This window comes from Hipposideros armiger, unplaced genomic scaffold (assembly GCF_001890085.2).
Source record: "Hipposideros armiger isolate ML-2016 unplaced genomic scaffold, ASM189008v1 scaffold_707, whole genome shotgun sequence".
Classification (NCBI taxonomy): Eukaryota; Metazoa; Chordata; class Mammalia; order Chiroptera; family Hipposideridae; genus Hipposideros; species Hipposideros armiger.
Window position 1 is genome coordinate 257,330 of NW_017732057.1, and position 20,145 is coordinate 277,474.

At 39.3% G+C, this 20,145-nt stretch overlaps 1 protein-coding gene and 1 long non-coding RNA gene across 5 annotated transcripts in view; one reads left to right on the plus strand and one right to left on the minus strand.

The window, feature by feature from the left end:
- Positions 1–20,145, plus strand: part of LOC109373327 (uncharacterized) — a 436,631-nt gene that overhangs the window by 167,690 nt on the left and 248,796 nt on the right. The gene's annotated exons all lie outside the window — the stretch shown is intronic.
- The window catches only part of BBOX1 (gamma-butyrobetaine hydroxylase 1), a 68,681-nt gene that overhangs the window by 17,988 nt on the left and 30,548 nt on the right, over positions 1–20,145 (minus strand). For all 3 annotated transcript variants that reach the window (XM_019627096.1, XM_019627094.1, XM_019627095.1), the window contains exon 4: positions 10,182–10,380. In XM_019627096.1, the coding sequence (XP_019482641.1) occupies positions 10,182–10,380 (199 nt within the window). The remainder of the gene's footprint in view (positions 1–10,181; positions 10,381–20,145) is intronic.

A 20,145-nucleotide genomic window follows, 5' to 3' on the forward strand; every position in this document is an offset into this window, starting at 1 on the left:
TAAAATTACTGGTTTTAAAAAAACACATCTTTGGGGCATCTAGGTAAAAAATATCAAATTACTGAGAAGGAAAAGAAAATTAGATAACCAATAAAACCATAGTGCATATTAAAGATGCTGTGAGCCAAAAATTTTATATTTAGCCAAGTTGATTTTCAAGTATAAAGGCCTTAAACTGCTGTCAACATGCAAGAATTCAGAGACTATTGTTCCCAGGAGTCCTTCCTGAGGAATTTACAAGAGAACAATCCTCAGACAACTAAAGAAAGTAGTGATATGTTGCAACAGCACTGGTGCTGATTACTAAATTTGCATTTACTAATAGAACTAATTGTAGAGGAGAAAAAAACCCAGATGATCAAAACACTGAAAAGTTAGAAAACCAAACAGTAGTGCCAAGGGATGCACGCTTGGTCAATAATATTTTAAACAGGGGTAAAATGATTGTGAATACCATAAAACTCAGGAGAGCCATTACATTTGGGGAAAAAGACAGGTTTGTGATTAGCTGGAATACATGGATGAGTTGTGGAGTGCTGGCCATGTTCTATTTCTTGACCTGGGTGGTGTTCACGCATGTTTGCTTTACAATAACTCACTGAGCTATACTCTTTCTTTATCTGATTTTTTTTTGTATCTGTATTATATTTTACCATGAGAAGTGTTTTTTAAAAATTTATTTTTAAAGGTTAGTGATACTCCCAATAATAAAAATGAAGACAGGGAATGATAGAAACATGATAACTGCCTCTAAAAATATAAAGAAAAAAGTTATAGCAATCTGCTTCAAAGTGCCAAAGACCTTCATTATGAAAAACTTAGAATGCAGAGCATTGCAAAATAATAATAATGATAATAATAATAATAGTAACTTATGGAAATTCCACAATAAGCATATTTAGTAGGTTTTTTTGGGGTGGGGGAGGTCAAATTGTGCTTAATTTATTTAATCTGAACAAGACTGGGTGCTAGTTTAGATTACTCATGTGAAAGATTAAAATATAAACTTTATTTTCTCTTGTGACAAGTTACCTGATTCTTTGTCGATTGTCGTTTTCCCTTTGCATAATGAGTTGGCTATAATTGAACTTCATAGAGGGAAAGGGGATTAATGTTCTGGTGCTGTTGTTATGATTTAGTTTAAGATATATAATATATAGCCATATAATCCTGTCAAATTATTCCCTTGCATCTGAACTCTAAATATTACTAGAGGCCCCACTGGACAATCAACATTATTATGGCATTGGGATCGATAGAGGAAATGTTAGATAACAACAAACTGCCATAGTTATCATGGTGTGATGGAAAGATTACCGACTGTTGAGTCAAGTAAATCTGGGTTTGCAGCCTGATTGTTCTGCCTCAGAATAATTTTACCTTTAAAATGGGGATAATAATTCTTATCAGAATTGTGAAGATTCAAGATAATGACAGTAAAGCATTGAACACATAAAAAGTGCTTAATACAAATTATTTTTCCCATCTCAGAACAACAGCTGCCTATCCTGGCTGCACAGACTATAACCAAGGAGGCAGTGGGGTTCAGAGGGCTTGTAGAGAAGTGGCTGCCTCATTAGGGCATCTCATAAATTTGCTCCAGTGATTTCTAGAGGAGCATGAGACACAGAAGTTATTTTTCTTTTCATTCATGAGATGACCTCATACTCAAGTGGTTTTGCTGGCAGCAACTTTAATTACTACGAAACCTAATATTACAAAGGGAACCCCAGGGACTGGCTCTTGGCTGATAACATAAGCTGGGGTTCACAATGGCTGAAAGAACATAACTTGTTACTCTGCTTAGGAAACCCTAATAGTCTCAAGAATACACATTTTAAAGGCCCCGGCCCCAACACAAACACTATGGTTAGTAGTAAATCTTAAAACAACTCATTAAGAAATCCCAATGTGAATTTTTTTTTACAAAGTAGGATGGAATTACAACTAAATTCAGAACTCAGACAAGTTTTCTTTGCTTTCTTCCCAAGTCTGAATTGTTTTAAGGTTGTTTTTTCATAACTCAGAAGCCATTTTTTTATTCAAGATGGGCCTGTGTGGTTTTCTCAAGCAATTTCTTGGCTAGAGCTTCAACAAAATGGGTAAACTTGTTTTTTTCTCCCCCTGTTCAGTCCCCACTCTTCACAAATGTTTTCTGGTAACATGTATATCAAGCAAGTAGCTGTTTCAAAGTCAAATCTGGAGGCAGTGCTAAGGCAGTAGCAATTTCTAAGGGGCCAGATGCCAAGGAATAATAATCTTTTTCACTCATACACTCTCAATCTCTAATACAACCTAATGTGTGAAATGCTGCTGGGCTGGCTTACAGAAATGCTAGCGGAAATCCAGTTCATGCTGGAGAGGACATAGACTCCCCAGAAGCCATTTTCAATTTTGTTAATTCTTGATTGGCTGGTGTATTTGACCAAGAGCCCACTCGAAACATTTTGTTTGACATTATTTTATTCATCCAATGAAGCCTGCATGCAAAGGCACTCATGCAGATGCAAAGCTACGTAGTAGCATTTTACATTTTTCTAGCAAATTTTCATCCAAAGGCCTGAAAGGGCATGATAGGTATTAAAACACTCCTATGGAAAGAGAGAAGTAAGTCCTCAGTTGAGGAGAATCATAGAGCTCCGGGAATTTGTACGAAAAGTTTAGATCAAATTCTCACCTACAAATAGCCAGTGGTGAAGCCATGATTAAATTCTGTTTTCCTGTTGGTCCTATGGGCAGCTCTCTGGGCACTAATGCAATACAGATGCTGTGGGGCGTTGGGTCCTCAATTCTTTCCTCAACTTTTTGGAAGTAAGTGTTCCACAGTATTTATCTTTTCCACTACAATTTGTGGCCTTATAAGTTTTATTCAGCAATTACAGTTTCCATGCTTGTTTCCACAAGATAAAATGTGACCACTACTAAGATCCATGTTTTTCTTTTACCCCCTTTTCTTCACTGTTTCTCACCATCTTTACTTTATTCCTGATGTTTGTGTTTCAGAAAAACATATTTTTTCATTTTGACCTCATTATTCTTATTAGCCTAAACATTGTTACATGTATTAATGCAACTTGCTTAAGCCAGCAAATGAAACGTTCTTGGAAAGAAGAAAATCTGAACTTCTGGGATCTGTTTTGGAATGAAGGCAGCCTTGGTAGCTAAGGCTGAAATTTGTAATCTCTTTTGATTGACTTTCTGATGAGGGGTTACTCAGAGTTGCCCAAGTGGTTAATTTTCTAACTAAGAATTGGTAAATGTCAACAATGCTAAGCAAGAATTTTGATGTCTTGACCAAATGGAAGTCCTCAATATCTCATCACACATTCCTTTTCATTAAAATTTCCTGTGTGTGAGGCACTGAGCTAGCACTAAAGGTATAATCCTGATCAGGTCGCCATTTCTGCTTGCAAGGAGCTCAGTGTGACAGTGGCAAAGGAAATGAGATTTGCATGCCTTATTTCCAAAGATTATTCTGCCCAGTAGTTACAAGCTGGATTACTAGTTATATACAGCACTGATGGTAAATGCTGTTTCTAAAAAAATAAATAAATAAAAGACACTGAATCCTCCTCCTCCTCTGTGTCTTACCTACACAAACACCTTCTCGACCCTCCACCCCACTGGCCCCTGTACACAGGAGCTTATGCAAATAATAATACACTGACCTAGCTAGTTTGTATAGTTGTCCAACTAATTATAAAAGAAATTTTCAAGATATGATTTTGCCTTTTCAGGGAAGATCATCCGAACTTCTCAATGTTGTCTTATCAGAATTATACTCTCAACAGACCATCACCAGCATACATGACTACAATCCAGCAAACAAACAGTAGTGATATCTTACAACAAAGTTGTTCATTTTCTTTCCTGCATACATTACTACTAAGAGTAGAATCTTCAGGAAATAGAAATTGACTTACTAGTTTTTATAATATGTGGTAGTGAAGAGAATTTCCACCTCTTTTTCCTGATGGGCCATTTGGAATGCAAAACTGACTCACTTGGCTGGGGAGTAAAATACTTCCTTTGTTTGATTATAATGCCCCAAACTTGGGGATGAGATGCTGGTGGGGTCTCACAGAGTAGAAGCTGGAAGAGGGGCTCTTTTTCATGGAGCTACAGAGGCTTCCAGATCAAGGAACGATGTAGCAGGGGTGGTGGTTGGAAGGATGGAGTACAAAGGTTAACAGGTCAAATGAGAAAGGGAAGAAAGGCCAAAAGGAAGGTGAAAAACGAAGGATGACTTTGTGCAGCATGTAGGCAGAATACAGACTGGGAGATGGAAAAGCAAGGGAGAGGCATTTGGAGGAAAGAAGATATTAAACAGGAAGGTGGGAAGCAACCCTGAGCAAAAAAATAAAACAGAGAAAGGGCCTGTCCTTCACCACCTCTATTTAGTGGGGTGGGCTGGGATGGGAAAGGATGGCTTAAGATTTTTAAAAAAGGCTGGCATTTGAGTTGGATTAGCTTGTGATGGGGAGGAGGGGCTGTATGGCATTATGGAGTCTTAATTATACATACTTTTAAGATTGCTGCACCTATTTACACAGTGGTAGCCTGTGTAAACTTTGAGGAGTCTGGCTTTATTTTCTCTAGTGGCCATCTTGTTAGCTGGATATTACCCCATCTTGACCATGCTTTGCCCCATGCGGGGAGCGCATCACCCTTCAGGTGTGCACTACCTTAACTTGTGCACGAAAGCAATATCCCAAACTTTACTGTTGGCATGCATGGATGGTCAGCTTCCCTCATTTGTAATGTCAAAAATCCAGGGTTACTTTTCAGTATATTGCCTAGTTTTCTAGAATTTCTATTGGTCCAGATTGTTTAAATGAAGTCAACTCAAGTACTTATATTTTACCCTACACAGCAATCACCAAAGATAGTTTTCCATAAAGTAGAAACCCAAACCTAGTTCAGGAAAGCATGCCTAGCACAATGCCTTGCACATAGTATTTAAGAAATGGAATTGCAATAAAAAACAAAAAAAATACGTCATGACTTTTCTGGCAACCCAATAATTGTTGCATGGATGAGTAAAACAATGGTATCACTGATGAAGACATTATGTGTGATTGATGGTGACTGTAATTTCTTTTGGATTTACTCTGTGGGATGCATTCTTGAAACCATTCTTACTTGGTATAATCACTGAAGATGGCACTATAAAGGTAGAATATAGTTCACAGTGACTATTTTCCATTGGATTAAATTATGTTATAAAATTCAGATAATTTCTTCAATAAAGAAATTATCCAGAAAGCTATTTTTATTGACTTTTGGAGGTGTCAGGGACATGGGAGGAGCAATTTGGCACCACTCTGTAAAAACTACATTGTCTCAAATCAAAGGTTAAAATCTTCCTGAAGAAATTATCATTTTACATACTGTTCCACAAGTGTGTNTATATATATATATATATATATATATATATATATATATATATATATATATATTTGATAACATTCACAAATGGAAGTTTCTTTACCAACTCTTATTCTTTTCTCCCAGGAATGCTTTTATCATCAAGGTAGTAGGTTACTGAGAATTTCACACGGTTGCATGAAAAAAATATTGTCTAGATGATGCACTGACAAAGTAATGTGTCTGAGAAAATATAGATGTGGAAAATGACATGTGCTTTTGTCCTCAACGCTATTACCATTTCATATTTAGAAGTTGAACACAATTTTATAATTATGAAATGCTCTAATAATTATTGCATTCATCTGATGCTTTATGGTCCTTTAAAAACATCCAGGGCCAGCCGAGTGGCACGTTGGTTAAGAGCTGGCTTGGAACCCTAGAGGGCCCCAGTTCGGATCCCACATATGAGGGCCAGTGACACTGCCCTCTACAGCTAAGATGCTGAACAGCAGCTCAACTTGGAGCTGGGCTGCTGTGAGTCGCCAGGGATGGCATAGGCTGCAGCCCCTGCTGCAGTGGATTTCCGTGGGCTACTGTGTGTGGCCAGCAGCCAGGAGCTGCCGTGAGCAGCTGTCCAGAGCCGGTGACTGATCTGCCTCGCCCGGGAAGAGTGCAATGATGGTGCCAACTTGGGCCAGAGAAGCAACGTCCTCCACAACTAGACTGAAGAACAAAAGGACAGCAAATTGTCTGTTCCCCTTCCCCCAAATCCCCAATAAAAATCTTAAAAAAAAAATTCCAGGCATGCATTTATTCATTAAACATTTATTCTTTGCTTACTATATACTGAAACTGCATAAAATGTTGGAATCTACTGTTTTTGTTTATTCAACCATGTAATAATTGAAATGACAGCTCAAAACCAAAAACTGATATTATACTTCTCATTTTAGACTCATGCAATACAAATTCTCCAAATAGAACCCAATTTGAATGGAAAAGTTCTAGATGGGCATTAGATCCCAACAGAGGCATGAGTAACGTAACACCACGGTACTATTGTTTTGGGCATCTGAGCAAGAACGGAAACCAGGCTCCTCAAAAAAATCTACACAGAAAGTAAAGTTTACCTTTGACTTTACCCACTTTCCTTTCTCTATACCTCTCCTATGTTTGGCAGTCATTCTTCTCCATTATTTATTGCCTTCATTTATTCTTTCCACTCACTCACCAGCCAATTGTTTTCTCAAACAAGAGTAAGGCACTTTGCCAGTGGAGAACAAAGATATGAAAGACAGGGACCCTGATTAAGACAGCTACTGATCCTGTGGTGAGAGAACTCATGTCCAGGCATTAGCATAGCCCAGAGAAGAGCATGATAAATGCCATATAGTGTACATAATTGTTAGAGCTCAGAAGATGTAAAGCACTCAAGCTCTTTGCCAGATGAGATCTGCCTTCTCTTGTACCTCTTCCTGTCAACCAGAGGTTTGTAACTGTTGCTGCACATGAAAATCACTTGCAGAGTCTTAAAATGTCTTGATACTCAGGCCAAATCCAAGTCCTGTTAAAAAAAAATCTCTGGACATTGGACCCAGATATCAGTATTTCTTAAATCGGCTATTTCCATGTACAGCTGAAGTTGAGAACCATTGTTCTAAATATCCTCTTTTAAATCTCATTACCCAAACTTTATTATTACTTTCTGACATTACCATGGAAAGGGGCAGAAAAAAATAACTTCAGGGAAAATATTCACTTGTCTCATTTTTTTAACCACCCTTCATACAAATAAGCAAATAAACAAATAAGGACAAAGCAACAACAACAAAACTGTTCTCTTCTGTAAGTTCTTAAGATAGGGAATTAAAAAGTACCGAAAAAAGGAGAGATTCTGGTGATCGGTGGTGGGAGTAGCAGTAAAGTGGCAAGAAAAGCATTTCTCGGCCTGTGCTATAGTTTTGAGAGATTCAGGGAAGAAAGGTGATCATCTGCAGAAGGCGGGATTGAATGGGTTAAACTTATCCGGTTAGATGCAAATGTCTTGGACAAAGGAAATGGAATAGGTGGTTTGATTTATTTTCACAAAACCCTTAACGTTTATTCCAATAAATTTCACAATCTTAGATCAGTGGCCAAAGTATGTTTTAGGATTTGCAGCAACAAAACAACAAAACAAAACAAAACAAAACACAGTCGTAAATTAGGACTCAGACTCTGACCCTTAATGTGATGGATGGGTGTGGGAATTAGGGAACTACAACAAAAAGCCCCCAATTTGGCCACTGTTATGAAATTGTGAAATATGTTGGGATAGATACAGAAAGTCTAAGCTAAGTGAAACAACATAGAAGACATTTATTTTGAAGTGTTCTGTTTACACCCAGTGCCTGAAAACATTTTTACCATGTTCTTCCTTCATATTATTGATAGTGAGATGGACGAGGAAGCTGGGGACAGAACAGACCCAGGTCCCAACTCGGGTTCCTTTTTTACTGCTTCTGGGAACTTAGGTTATAGTTTAATTCTCTGGGCTTCAGATTCCTTATCAGAGAACTGGGGGATAATAGCTATTTCAAAAAGTTGTGAAATTGACATAAAAAGCAAATAATGTTGTGGAGGCTCTTAGTCATTTCCAGGCTTTTCCTTTCCTTGCATTCGCCTGTTGTTACTGCTGTCATCTCTACGGCCATTCAAATTCTTGCAGATGGAGGGAAGGTACAAATTTTATATGACGCCAATTTGCTAATGGTAAAAACTAAATTCTTGGGGAGGAGGTGGGAGCTGGATCGCCCAAATCTAAACATGATAGAGTCTTCTATCATGAAAAAACTTGCTCAAACCACTGGGGGCAACTGGTTGAATATTTTTGACCCTCTGTTTACTGACAAACGAGGTCTTACTATAGATTACAGGTGCTGAACTCAAAAGCTAGCAGGGCCCTTGCAGGTCTGAGGCTGGGGAAGGACTGGTAAACTGGAGAGTGAGCATGTGTGCTCTGCAAGGGGCAGCTCTCCTTACACGGTCTGACAATTAAGTTTGGGAACTTGTTGTACTGATGTTGCTAAGCTTTTTTGAGATCAGAGGGATTATTCATTATGAATTTGTACAACCTGGACAAATAGTTAACCAAGTTTGCCATTTGGAAGTGTTGAAAAGGCTGCGTGAAAAAGTTAGATGGCTGGAACTTTTTGCCAACAATTCATGGCTTTTGCATCACAACAATACACTTTCTCACATGGCACTGTCTGTGAGGGAGTTTTTAGCCAGTAAACAAATAACTATTGGAACACCCTCCCTACTCACCTGATCTGGCCCCTAATGACTTCTTTTTTTACCCAAAGACAAAGGAAATATTGAAAAGAAGACATTTTGATGACATTCAGGACATCAAGGGTAATATGATGACAGCTCTGGTGGCCATTCCAGAGAAAGAGTTCCAAAATTGCTGTGAAGGATGGACTTGGTGCTGGCATCAGTGCATAGCTTCCCAAGGGGAGTACTTGGAAGGTGGCCATAGTGATATTCAGCAGTGAGGTATGTAACACTTTTTCTAGGATGAGTCCACGAACTTAATTGTTAGAACTTCTTATGTTCAGCAGGTTGTTGCCATGAAGGCATTCAGGCTCCGTTGTTACCAGATTTCGTTTTTCAAGAAAAGTCAGGTCCACATTTAATGTAAAATCTTCCAGTTTTTAAGTACTGGTGACTAATTTCATTTTCTTTCAACATCATGTGGGCCAAACAAAACACACTAGATACAGCCTGTGTGCTACCAGTTTGCAACCTTTGGATTTTGAAGGTTCTCTTTACTTCCAAAGTCCTCTAATCTATGACCCCAAGAAGAATTGTCTCCATCTCCCACGAGAGTCTCACTCTGAAGATTAGAAATACACTCCTACCCCCACTTCCAGATAAGTGTTTCCTGTTAGTGTTTCGCCATCACTGACTAGTTTCACCTCCCAGGCAATTCTTATTCAAACAGTCTCTTGTTCCAAAGTTAAAATCAATTATATTCCTTGTTACTTGCTTAAGTACATAGACTTAATTTTCTACATGTTAATTTTATCTTTTTTAATACATCTGGTGACTGGTTTCAATTCCCCAGGGCCCAGTTTTATTTTGTGCCAACTCTTGGGAGGTAAAACTTTAATCAACTTTAACATTTGTAAAGTTGAGTATATTATAAAAATCTTGGAGAAACACAGCCTTTCAGCCCACCTGTTATGGACTGAATTGTGTCTCTCCAGAATTTATATAATAAGGCCTTAACCCCTAATGTGACTATATTGGGAGACAGGGCCCATAAGGAGGTAATTAAGGTTAAATTAAGTCACAAGTGTGGGGCCTATAGGACTGGCATCTTTATAGAAAGAGGGGTAGATACTAAAAGTGTGGGTGCACAGAGGAAAGGCCATGTGAGGACACAGTAAGAAGGTGGCCTTCTACAAGCCAGGAAGAGAACCCCCACCAGAAACCAGCCCTGCTGGCACTTTGGTCTTGGACTTCTCTGGCCTTTAGAACTGTGAGGAAATAAATTTCTGTTGTTTAAGCCACCCAATCTATGATATTCTGTTATGGCAGCACTAGCAAACTAACACCTATAACTAGCTTGATTTCTTTGGGCTTTTAGGTTTCCTAAAAATTCCAGCCATTCTCAGAGAAATCCCACTTTTAGAATTATCTTCCCATCAGGCTTTCTGCTCAAGATACTATGAAAATTTCTGTATTTCCAACCAAAAGAGTCCCCATTCTGAAAAGTATATGGAACTTTCTATATAATGGTAGAATACACACTATTAGTGACTCACCCATAAAACGTGAGATAAAGGAAACCAATTCTTTTTCCAAGTTTTAAAACTTCTCCTCGTTTGTCAGATGCTCCTGTGAGGCGCACTATGCCTACTTTCTTGAGGCTGGAGAGCCACATGTATGCATGTTTATCACTTCTTAACACATCTTCAAAGTCCAGAGTAGGTAGCTGGAGCTCTGAGCCCCAGTACTGACATTCTGTGAATTAAGAAAAATGAAAAAAAATGGATGGGATTACATTGTTTTTACATACAGTGATAATCTCACAGAAGAGACTGGAGTTGCCCTTTGACTTATCATGGAATTTACTAAATTTCAATCCTATCCCAAATGCCCAGGTTACTAGATTTTCTTCCCTGGAGCCATGCTAGTCTAATATATGCCTCCTGCCTACAACTGTGCCTGAACCATGGTTGGTATTCACTGTGCTAAATTTGTCAAGAGTATGTAGTTTAGTTTATAGATGGCTTTTGATCTGTATGTTCTTAGGGATTCTCTGCTTGGACACTGCTTAGAAATAACTTGGAGACTTTGTGTGTTTTAACAACTAAGTCATATTGTTCAAACCCAAGTAGATGATAAAATCAGACTGGTGGACTAGGACATCATATGCCCTTCCCTGAGGGTGGGCGGAGTGTTTGCCATGGTAGGTACAGTTCCTTCTTTTCTCTTACTTCACCCGATAAGATGCCTTCTCTGGGGTCAAATTGTTCTTTGGAGTCAGCAAAAGCTGGCCATGGGGAAGAAAAGATGAAATGTGTGGTCCTGGGGTGCAGAGACACCTTGGTGACAATGCCACAGGCGATAAAATCAACTGCCTTTCTTTGCTTTCTGGGTCCTTGTGATGAAACACTCATAACAATGTTTACGTGAAAAACAGAAAGGAAAACAAACGTAAAAATAATTTGCTTGCAAACTAGGCCCTCCAAAAGGAGGTGGGACATAGAGGAAATGTAATTGTGCCAGGAGAAATAACTCAGATTTTAACAACTACATTCAGGAAAGACCTAACTCTAACTAATTCATTAGATTTTTTCCAATTTTCAGGAAAGAACTGACCTTTGCAAGGCCACCTTCCTAACAAGTGACAGAATAAGATTCTATTATCTCAGTGTCTTCTGAACAATGCCTCACTTTTCTAACTGGGGACTATAGGTCATGTTACAGAAAAAAACCTTAACCTCTCCCCCTACCCGCACCCCCTCTGACCCCGTTTAAGAATGAGGAATGGGTCAGTGTCCTCTTGAAGTAGTTGTAGACTAGAAATCATATTCCCTCTGATGTTTTCATGACTGTTTTCTGCAGAAACAGGGGATCTCTTAGGAGTTAGCAGCTTTAGCAGTGAAAAGGTACGTGCAGTTGCAGGAAGTCACATCCTGCTCTTCTACCAGCTAGTTGCAATAAGGGCGTTGCAGAGGTGTGAGTAGGTATGTATATGTGGGAAGACCCAATCAGACTACAAATGCATATATTGCGAAAGTTTCTGGGTTATTAAGCCTAACAGCTAACATAATGAAGCAGAACCTCTGGGGCCTAATTTGCAAACTATACATTAGGTCTTCCTGTAGCTGCTTTAATTCTTCTGCACTATGTTAATGTTTTTTCATATTGAATACATTCCACAGACCCAAGTAACTTATTGTATCTTCTCCGGAAGTTGAGCTTATAGGAACTAGCCTCTGGTTCCTAATTTCTCGTTTTAATTCTTCTCTCTCTTTGGCTCTAACCAGAACTGAAAGAACAAGAGTCTTTTCCTGCTCTCTCTCTTTCTTTTTCTTTTTTAAAGCACTGCTTATCAAGTGTTTCTTAAATTTGAGAAAACTTTAGAATTTAATATCAGCTAAATCACTTTGGCAAAGAGAAGCAGCTCGGCACGTGGGCTGTATTATGCCAAAGCAAGTTGGCTAAAGCAGTAACAGACAATGATGTGTGAAGGTTTGGGGATAACGATCATACTTTTTTTGGGGGGGGAGGTGGTTTAACATATAGGTTCTTGTTATTTCTTGATTATATTAGCTACTCAATAATTATTTGTTTGTTTATCTTTTATTTTTTAAGCTGGGGAATTGGGGGAGGGGAACAGTATTGAAGAATTGGGGAAGGGGAACAGCCAAGTTGTTGTTCTTCAGTCTTAGTTGTGGAGGGCACCAGTCACCATCTGGCTGCCTGTTGGCAGCTTGTGGCCTCTAAGCTCAAGGTGCCGAGTTCAGTCTTAGTTGCGGGCGGGCATAGCCCACCATCGAACAGGCAGTCTTGTTGTTAGGAGCATGTGCTCTTACCAGCTGAGCCATCCTGTCACCTGTTGGCATCTCAGTGGCAGCTCAGCTCAGGCACAGCGTCACTGGCCCATGTGGGAATTGAACTGGCAGCCCTGTTGCTCAGAGCTCGTGCTCTTAAGCTAACTCTTAACCAACTGAGCCACTTGGCCAGCCCTCATTTATCTTTTTAAGAAGCCTAATATTTTACCATATCACAGGGCAGTGTGATAGCAGGTTTTAAGAAGCTCATAGTCTGTGGGAGAATTGGACATGGGAGCTGACAATTAAAACACAACTTGATAGATGAAGTATGAGGTATAGTTGAGGTAGGTTCAGGATATCATGGAGATATCAGATCTGATCTTTTATCTAATGATCCTTCTAGGATGCCAGCTACTCTTTTGCATGCATAAAATTCCCCAGTCTGTCCCTCATGCCTCAGCTCTTTCTTTGAAAATCAAACAGGATTGGTTTCATAGAAAAGAGCCTCTTCTAAAGATGCAATCTACTTGGCTTTGTTTTGAATGTTGGATTATGTGGTCCTTTGCTTTGCTTTCCCATTTGCTCTTTGCATTTAAAGTCTCCAGATTGTAATATCTGAAACCAATCCAAAAGGTCTGCAAAAAGAAGGTGATTAAAGTTGTAAATATTGCTTACTGGCTACCTAATTAGCAAAGCCATTTGGTTACCGGTGAGGAGAAAAAGTTTCCTGGGCAAAACATCGGTATTGAGGACATAAATCACAAATCAGCATCTCCTTCTTCCAGAGCTTACCCTAGGTAGGCTATATCTAGAAACCTAAAAAAAAAATAATTTTGTAACAGTTTTAAGCTTATTGACCCCAAATGAAAATCACAGTCCCATAGAGCATTACAGGTGAATGTGAGTTAGAGATTCATCTGCCATTTTCACGTTGGCCTTATGATTTCTCATTGCCGTTAGTTCTTACTGTTGAATAAAAAGATTGTCTAAACCGCAGTTGAGGATTGTCCTAGTCCTTGGACACTGGGATGAGCTGGGTGAGGACAGGTTTTTCCCTTCCTGTGTAGACTATTAGATTAGTATTGTCTGCATGGCCATCTATAGCAAATGATGTTAAGTATGATGAACCTGCATTCTAATATTTAGAAGAAAATCTTATGTCCTATTGTGAACAAACCAGCCTGGACTGTTAGCATGGCCTAGGCTGCAGGATTGTCAAATGCAACTTCTGAGATGATGGACATATTCTATATCCACATAGTCCAGTACCATAGCTACTAGCAACATATGGCTACTGAGACTTGACATGTGGCAAGTGGATCTGAGGAACTAAATTTTTTACTTTACTTAATATCAACTAATTGAAACTTAAATTTAAATAGCCACATGTGATGGTACTGTATGAGACAGGTCATGAATACAGTATGGAGGCGAAGAGGCCTGGGCTTAAATCATTGTCTGCCCCTTACCAGCTAGCTTCTGGGTCTCTTCTCTGAGTCTCTGGCTCTTAACTTATGAAATAGCCATAATTGTATCTGCCTCGCAGGTCTTTTGTTGACTATGCAATGATATTATACAAGGAGCATAGTACAGTGCTTGGCACATAGTAGACTAATAATGATAATAATAGTACTAGCTAATACTTGCTGAGTAGTTTCTCGGTGTTGAGAACAGTACTAGGTGCTTCCCATATGTTATTTCTTTTAATGTCCACAATAAATATACACAATAGATACTTTAATTATCCCCATGTTATAGAGGAGAAAACAGATCCAAGTCATGTAGCTAATGATTTGCAGAGCTAGTTTCTCAAATCCAGACGGATTCCAAAGTCTGTAATTTTAACAATTACACGTCAAATAAACATTTAAAGCCTTGAAATACTGTCATCACATGTATTTTTATGTCCTATGTCTGAATGTCCATAACATGTTCTGTCTCCTAGGAAAGAAATCTACTAGATAAAAAAGAAAGCAGGGCAACCTGCAGTGAGGAACACTTTGTCTGAACTTGCTCAAGCATGGGTGTTTAAAGATAAACCTTGGCTCCTAGTCAGGATTTTAAATGCAGAAAAAACATTATGAGTAGGTTCCAGTGCATAACACTACAACATTGCTATTCACCTTTTGTGCAATGAACCATGGCTTAAAAATCAGCTAGCTTCGCCTCTTTAATTTATGCCATGTATTTCAGTGACCCGTGTCAGTCTGGTTTCACTTCAGGCCACTGTCACTTTCCAGAGAGTTTTGGTGACTGTGTGGCAAGGAAATATAATGAAGAGAGATTGAAAAACCATTTTCACTAAATGTAAATGTTTTTAAAACTTTGAGTTTGTATTTTGACTACTTTGTGGATTCCAAAAGCATTTGTTTAGAACACACACTATATACATACATTTATAGCATGTTTCAGTGAATTTTGTTTCTACAGGAGTCACTTTCCCATTAGAGAATAACCCCCCACACACACACACACACACATGCTCTCAAACATGCTTGCACACACACAATACCCTCTGGTTTAAAAATACAAAATGAGTTAGATTCTTTCAGTAAACATGTTATATTGTTACATTTCACATATATAAAATTAACCATGTTCACACAAAGATACTCCAGTGTAAATCAAGGCTATCAATACCATAGGCAGCATTTAATGAACTATAAATAATTCAGATCTACCGGATTTTACTATCAGAGTGTGGTTACAAAGATTTTTAAGGTCTGCAAATTTTCCAACTTTCCAATGATAGCTCTGATTTTGGTGTGCCCTGGCCAAAGCTTTGCAGAAATCAAGGAGCAAAGGCCACAGCCCACTGCAGAACCGGTGTCCTAATATGATCCACTCATTTAGGTTTTGCTAAGTGTGACTTTCCGAGACAGCACTGTGACTAACCAGTTTCCAGGTTTATCATAACATCCCGAATATAAAACACTCTAATCTTCATGAGAAATAAACTGCACTTTATTCAAGCCACTAGTAAACTAATTCTATGCTATCTGCCCAGAAACCTTGATGTTGAAAATGCAATTTAAAAGCATTTTTTCCCCAGTCTCCCCCAACTGGAAAACAGAACTATGGGGACCCAAAAGAAAACACGTTTGACTAGAGTAAATCACTTGTCAGGTGAATACGTTAAAAGCAAACTTAAATTCCACACTTGGGTCTGGATACATAAACAGTATGGAAAAATGACGAAATATTTAAGGCATGGACTACTCTGTCTAATTTAACTTACAGCGCTCCTAATAAATACTTCCTTGAACATGTGCTTCACACATCATAAAGTTTACGAACAGGCTACATGCTGGCTGTCAAGGAACCATTTGTACAAGGTTTCCTTTTTGGGATTAAGCATCACATTCCTGGATCCAAAATTGTATTTCAAACAGAAAAGACACAAAGGAGCTCTTTAGTTAAAGATTCGTGAGTGCGGCATGCTGAGTTGCAGTGTGTTATTTCAAGAGTTTAGGGCCTTCTGTCCACCTGCACTGAACTGTGCTGTTGGCTCTGAAAGAGCTAATCTAATGTGTTGGGAATCAGCCAATCTCTAACTATCTTTTCCTATGAATACCTTGTAGGGGTCCAGCCAAAACCAAAATCTGACCCCTAGTAGAGGAAAGGCACCTGAGTGGAAATAGGGCTTCTATTCTCTTCTCTGTGCTGAGGGGATTCTGCCCTCTTTGGATGTCCTTTTACTTCTTGTCTAGTGAACTCTACATGTCTTTCAAGACTCTGGTCACCTGTCCTCTCCTAGATCGAGATCTGACCCTGATATGACGATGTGAATGCAAGCAATTTGTTAAGGAGGTGTCCTGGGAGCGCTAGCAGGAGGTGGGAAAGTAAGACAGGGAGCGTTTTCATGAATGGGTTGCTGCTTTTGGCAGTAGGGGCTCAGCACTGCTGGACCTCATGGCAACACTGTAGATTATACTTCAGAGTTGTTCCACCCACAGGCAAGGAAGCGGAGATGCACAGGCTACCCATGCCCACCCCTCATTGGGTTTTTCTGGCATTCCCTCTGTGCTGGCTAAGCACGCTTCCTCAGGCAGAGGGAGCCCTCCAGCAAGCACAGTGGCAATTGTGCAACAGGAAGCTGCCTGCAAGTGTGACAAGAGTGCTGAGTGGCTATGGTGGGGGCACCGAGAGCCTCCAACAATGCCTGCCTTCAGTATCTGCAAGAGTGGGTAAGATGGCTGCCTTCTCTGTTCCCTCAGCATGGACACATACCACAGTCGCAGGGCTTGCCACATTATGCTGAAAGAATCTTTCACATATTCAACACAGGTTCTTTGAAAGTCTTGCTAGGCAAAAGAATAAAAATAGATTTGGTTGCTGCCCTTTGTGAGGGAAACAGTAAATAAAGGAGGAAGCAAACAAATAAGCACATAAAAGTAAACATTTTAGCAAATGCTATGGGGGTAACGGTGTGTACTGTCAGTTACTGGGAGATGGATGAGGAATCTATTTAGACATGGTGGTTATGAAAGGACTAGCTCAAAAGATGCTACTTAGGCCAAATCCTGAAGGGTAAGAGAAGCTAGTCATGCAAAGGGCAGGGAGAAAAGTATCCCAGAAGGAGGGCCAGTAGGGAAATGGGGAATTTCTTAGCTTGTTGGATGAACTGAAAGTCACTGAGGCTAGAACACATGAGGCAACAGGGGCAGAGAGCAGATGAAATGGAATGGTTAGCAAGGGTGGGTCAGGTGTGACCTCATCTCTGTCTCTTTCACTAGACTGTAAGTTCCTTACAAACTATGGAGATTATATAATTTATCTTTATTTCTAGCCACTGTTGCCCCCTTCTCTCTCTTTCCCTGGTATATAGACCAGGGTTGGCACCCAGTAGATTTTCAGAAAACTAATATATTCTGAATCCTGAACAAATATCTGCTTTTTCCCCTAATGATCACTAGAGACCAGAAGCAACCCTTGGAAAATGAGATTCTATCTGAGCATACTTTATTATTTTAAAAGATGAAGAAACCCATAAAACATTTTCTTTGGGTGATATTTCTACCAAACTTGAAAAGTCTGCCTGAGAATGTATAAAAGATGATTCTAAACAAGTTTAAGTTGCTTGAAAGGAGAGAAACACATTTTTGTTTTGGACTGTTAGGTACCTAGTATATTCTATATGCTCAGCCCTGTGACAAGGATGACCACCTAGTTGTAGAAAATATGAAGCAATGAAGTGACACTAAATGGCAGTGTGTGATCACACTTGAAAAGAAAAATGAGAGCTAACATTTATTGAACAGTTAAGATTCCAGGCTCTCTTCTAAGTATTTTATATGGATTAATTAAGGCAATCCTCACAACCATCCCATAATGAGGTTCTATTATTGTTCTCATTTTATAGATGAGGAGATAGGCACAAGGATATTAAAAATTTGCCCAACGATACACAGCTAATGCCTGTCAGAGCTGGCATACCCACACAAACAATTTGATTACAGATATTCAGAAAAAAAAAGTTGTATGTTGAAGGAAAACAATTGCCAAAGGATATGGGGAAAGGAAATAATTATCCCAGATTTTCTTAGAGTTGGCAAGGCAAACAGAAAATGTATTTTTAACCTCTATCCTTGCTATGACTAACCCCAGTGACATACATGAAAAAACACCCTCTTGATCACTTTCGTTTCACAGCACACTTCTCCCTATACAGCAGCCCATACTGTGTAAGAGGGTTATCTTTACCCTTCAATTGTCTCCTATTGGACAGCTTCAGTTGTCACAAGCTTCTTCCTTATACTGAGGCACAATCTACCTCTGTCACCTTTCTTATTCTATGCTCCAGGATCGCACAGAATATGGTAATCATGGAGATGTGTATAGAGACATTTAATGTGCTAAGTTTTTTTCCCCAAGACTAAATAGTCTCTTTCTTCCCCATATTTTTCTTGTTTTATGGCTCCCAACCCCTGCAGTACCCTACCTGCTCTCGTTTGGATGGTGTGTTCAAGTTTGCTGATGCCCCATGAAAGCACTGGTGTCTTGAATCAGGCATGATACTATAGGCATGGTCTGGCGCATGACTATACGGTGGGCTCGCTACTGTATTTTCCATTCATGCAACCCAAATCTAATTAATCTTTTTTTTTTGTCAGTCTCAACTCTGTTGACTCATAGTAACTTTTCAGTCACCAAAACACGTAAGAATTACTGTCAGCCAAGTCTTCTTTTCCAAAGCTTCATTGAGCACGTCCTAAGCACATACAGAGATGAGGATTCTGCTCCAATTTGCTAGTGTCAAAGTTAATAATGTAAGGTTTGAAGGTGACAGCTCTGGGTTCAAACCTGAATTCTGATACTTCCCATCTGTATGACCTTCAGAAAGGGATACATTCTCTTTGTTCAATTTTTTCATCTGGAAATTACAAGATGAAAACAACCTGCAGGGTTGTTGTGAAATTTAAAGGAGATGATATCTATAAAGAGCTCACCAGAGTATACTTGATTAATCTGCATTTGAACCAGAGCAGCTGAACATGGTTGGAAAAAACACTCTGATGACTGATCTTATTGCATGCCTACTCATCTCTGGTTAACTCTTCTACTCCCCAGCTGACTGTTTCTCACGTTCTCTATCATCAAACTTCCCACACTTCCTCCTCCTACTCATGTATAGGTGACAACTTTGATTCTTATTTCAGCCAAAAAAATAGGACTCAGAAGAGAAGGTCCCTACACTCCTATCACCACATTCACCAACCTGCTGGTGTCCATGTCCTTATTGCCCTTTGGTGTATGACAGATATATTTGTAAATTTATTGATCTCTTTATCTACCAATATGCAAACTCCCTGAGAGACAGGGTCTTTGTTTTGTTCACCACTGCATCCCCAGCACCTAGGACAGTGCCTGGTACCTAGCAAACACTCATTAAGTATTTGCTGAATAAATTCATAGTAAATGGTAGATGCTCAATAAATGGTTACTAATATTAGTTCTTTTCCTAGATTCCAACTATCTAGTGGAGAAGACAGTCAAATGGATAGGCACTGACCATTCATTGCAATAACTGCAGTGACACAGAGAGTGGAGCCCACACAAATTGCTGTGACCACATAGAAGAGGGGAAGATGAATGCTATTTAATGGAACAGATACTCTTTAGTCAAATCTTGGTTCCGTGAGTTCTTCTTATCTCTTTGATTTTGACCTAGTTACTTCATTTCCATCAGTAACTAGATTATTTTCATCATGCGTAAAACGGTTGTAATGATAATCCTTTGTGAAGTTATTGCTAGGCTTAAATAGAGCCATAATGATTGGGTTGTCGGAAAACTCATGACACATTTTTGCAATGAAAAACATAGAAAAAATATGTCAGACTTTTCTGGCAACCCAATATTTAGCACTGAGCTCAGTGCCAACCTGGCACACAGCAATGCTTTCACAAACATGAAGACTAGAGAAGGACTAGGAGCGGAGACAGAGGAAGAAGAGGGCAAATGATGTTGGTAGTTCAGACAGAGGGCTGTAGTGAAGGTAGTAAGATGTGATTGGGTTCTGGATTATTTTGATGACAGATCTAACAGATTTTCATGATACATTAGATGTGTCGTAAAAGAGAGAAAGGGGAGTCAAGGGTGATCCTGATGCCAGTGAGGCAGAGTTGCCATCAACTGAGATGGGAATGACAGTGTGTGGAGCAGGACTGTCTAAGACCATTTGCTCCCACCAGAGGTTCAGTTTTCCTTTGGTTTTTCTCATTT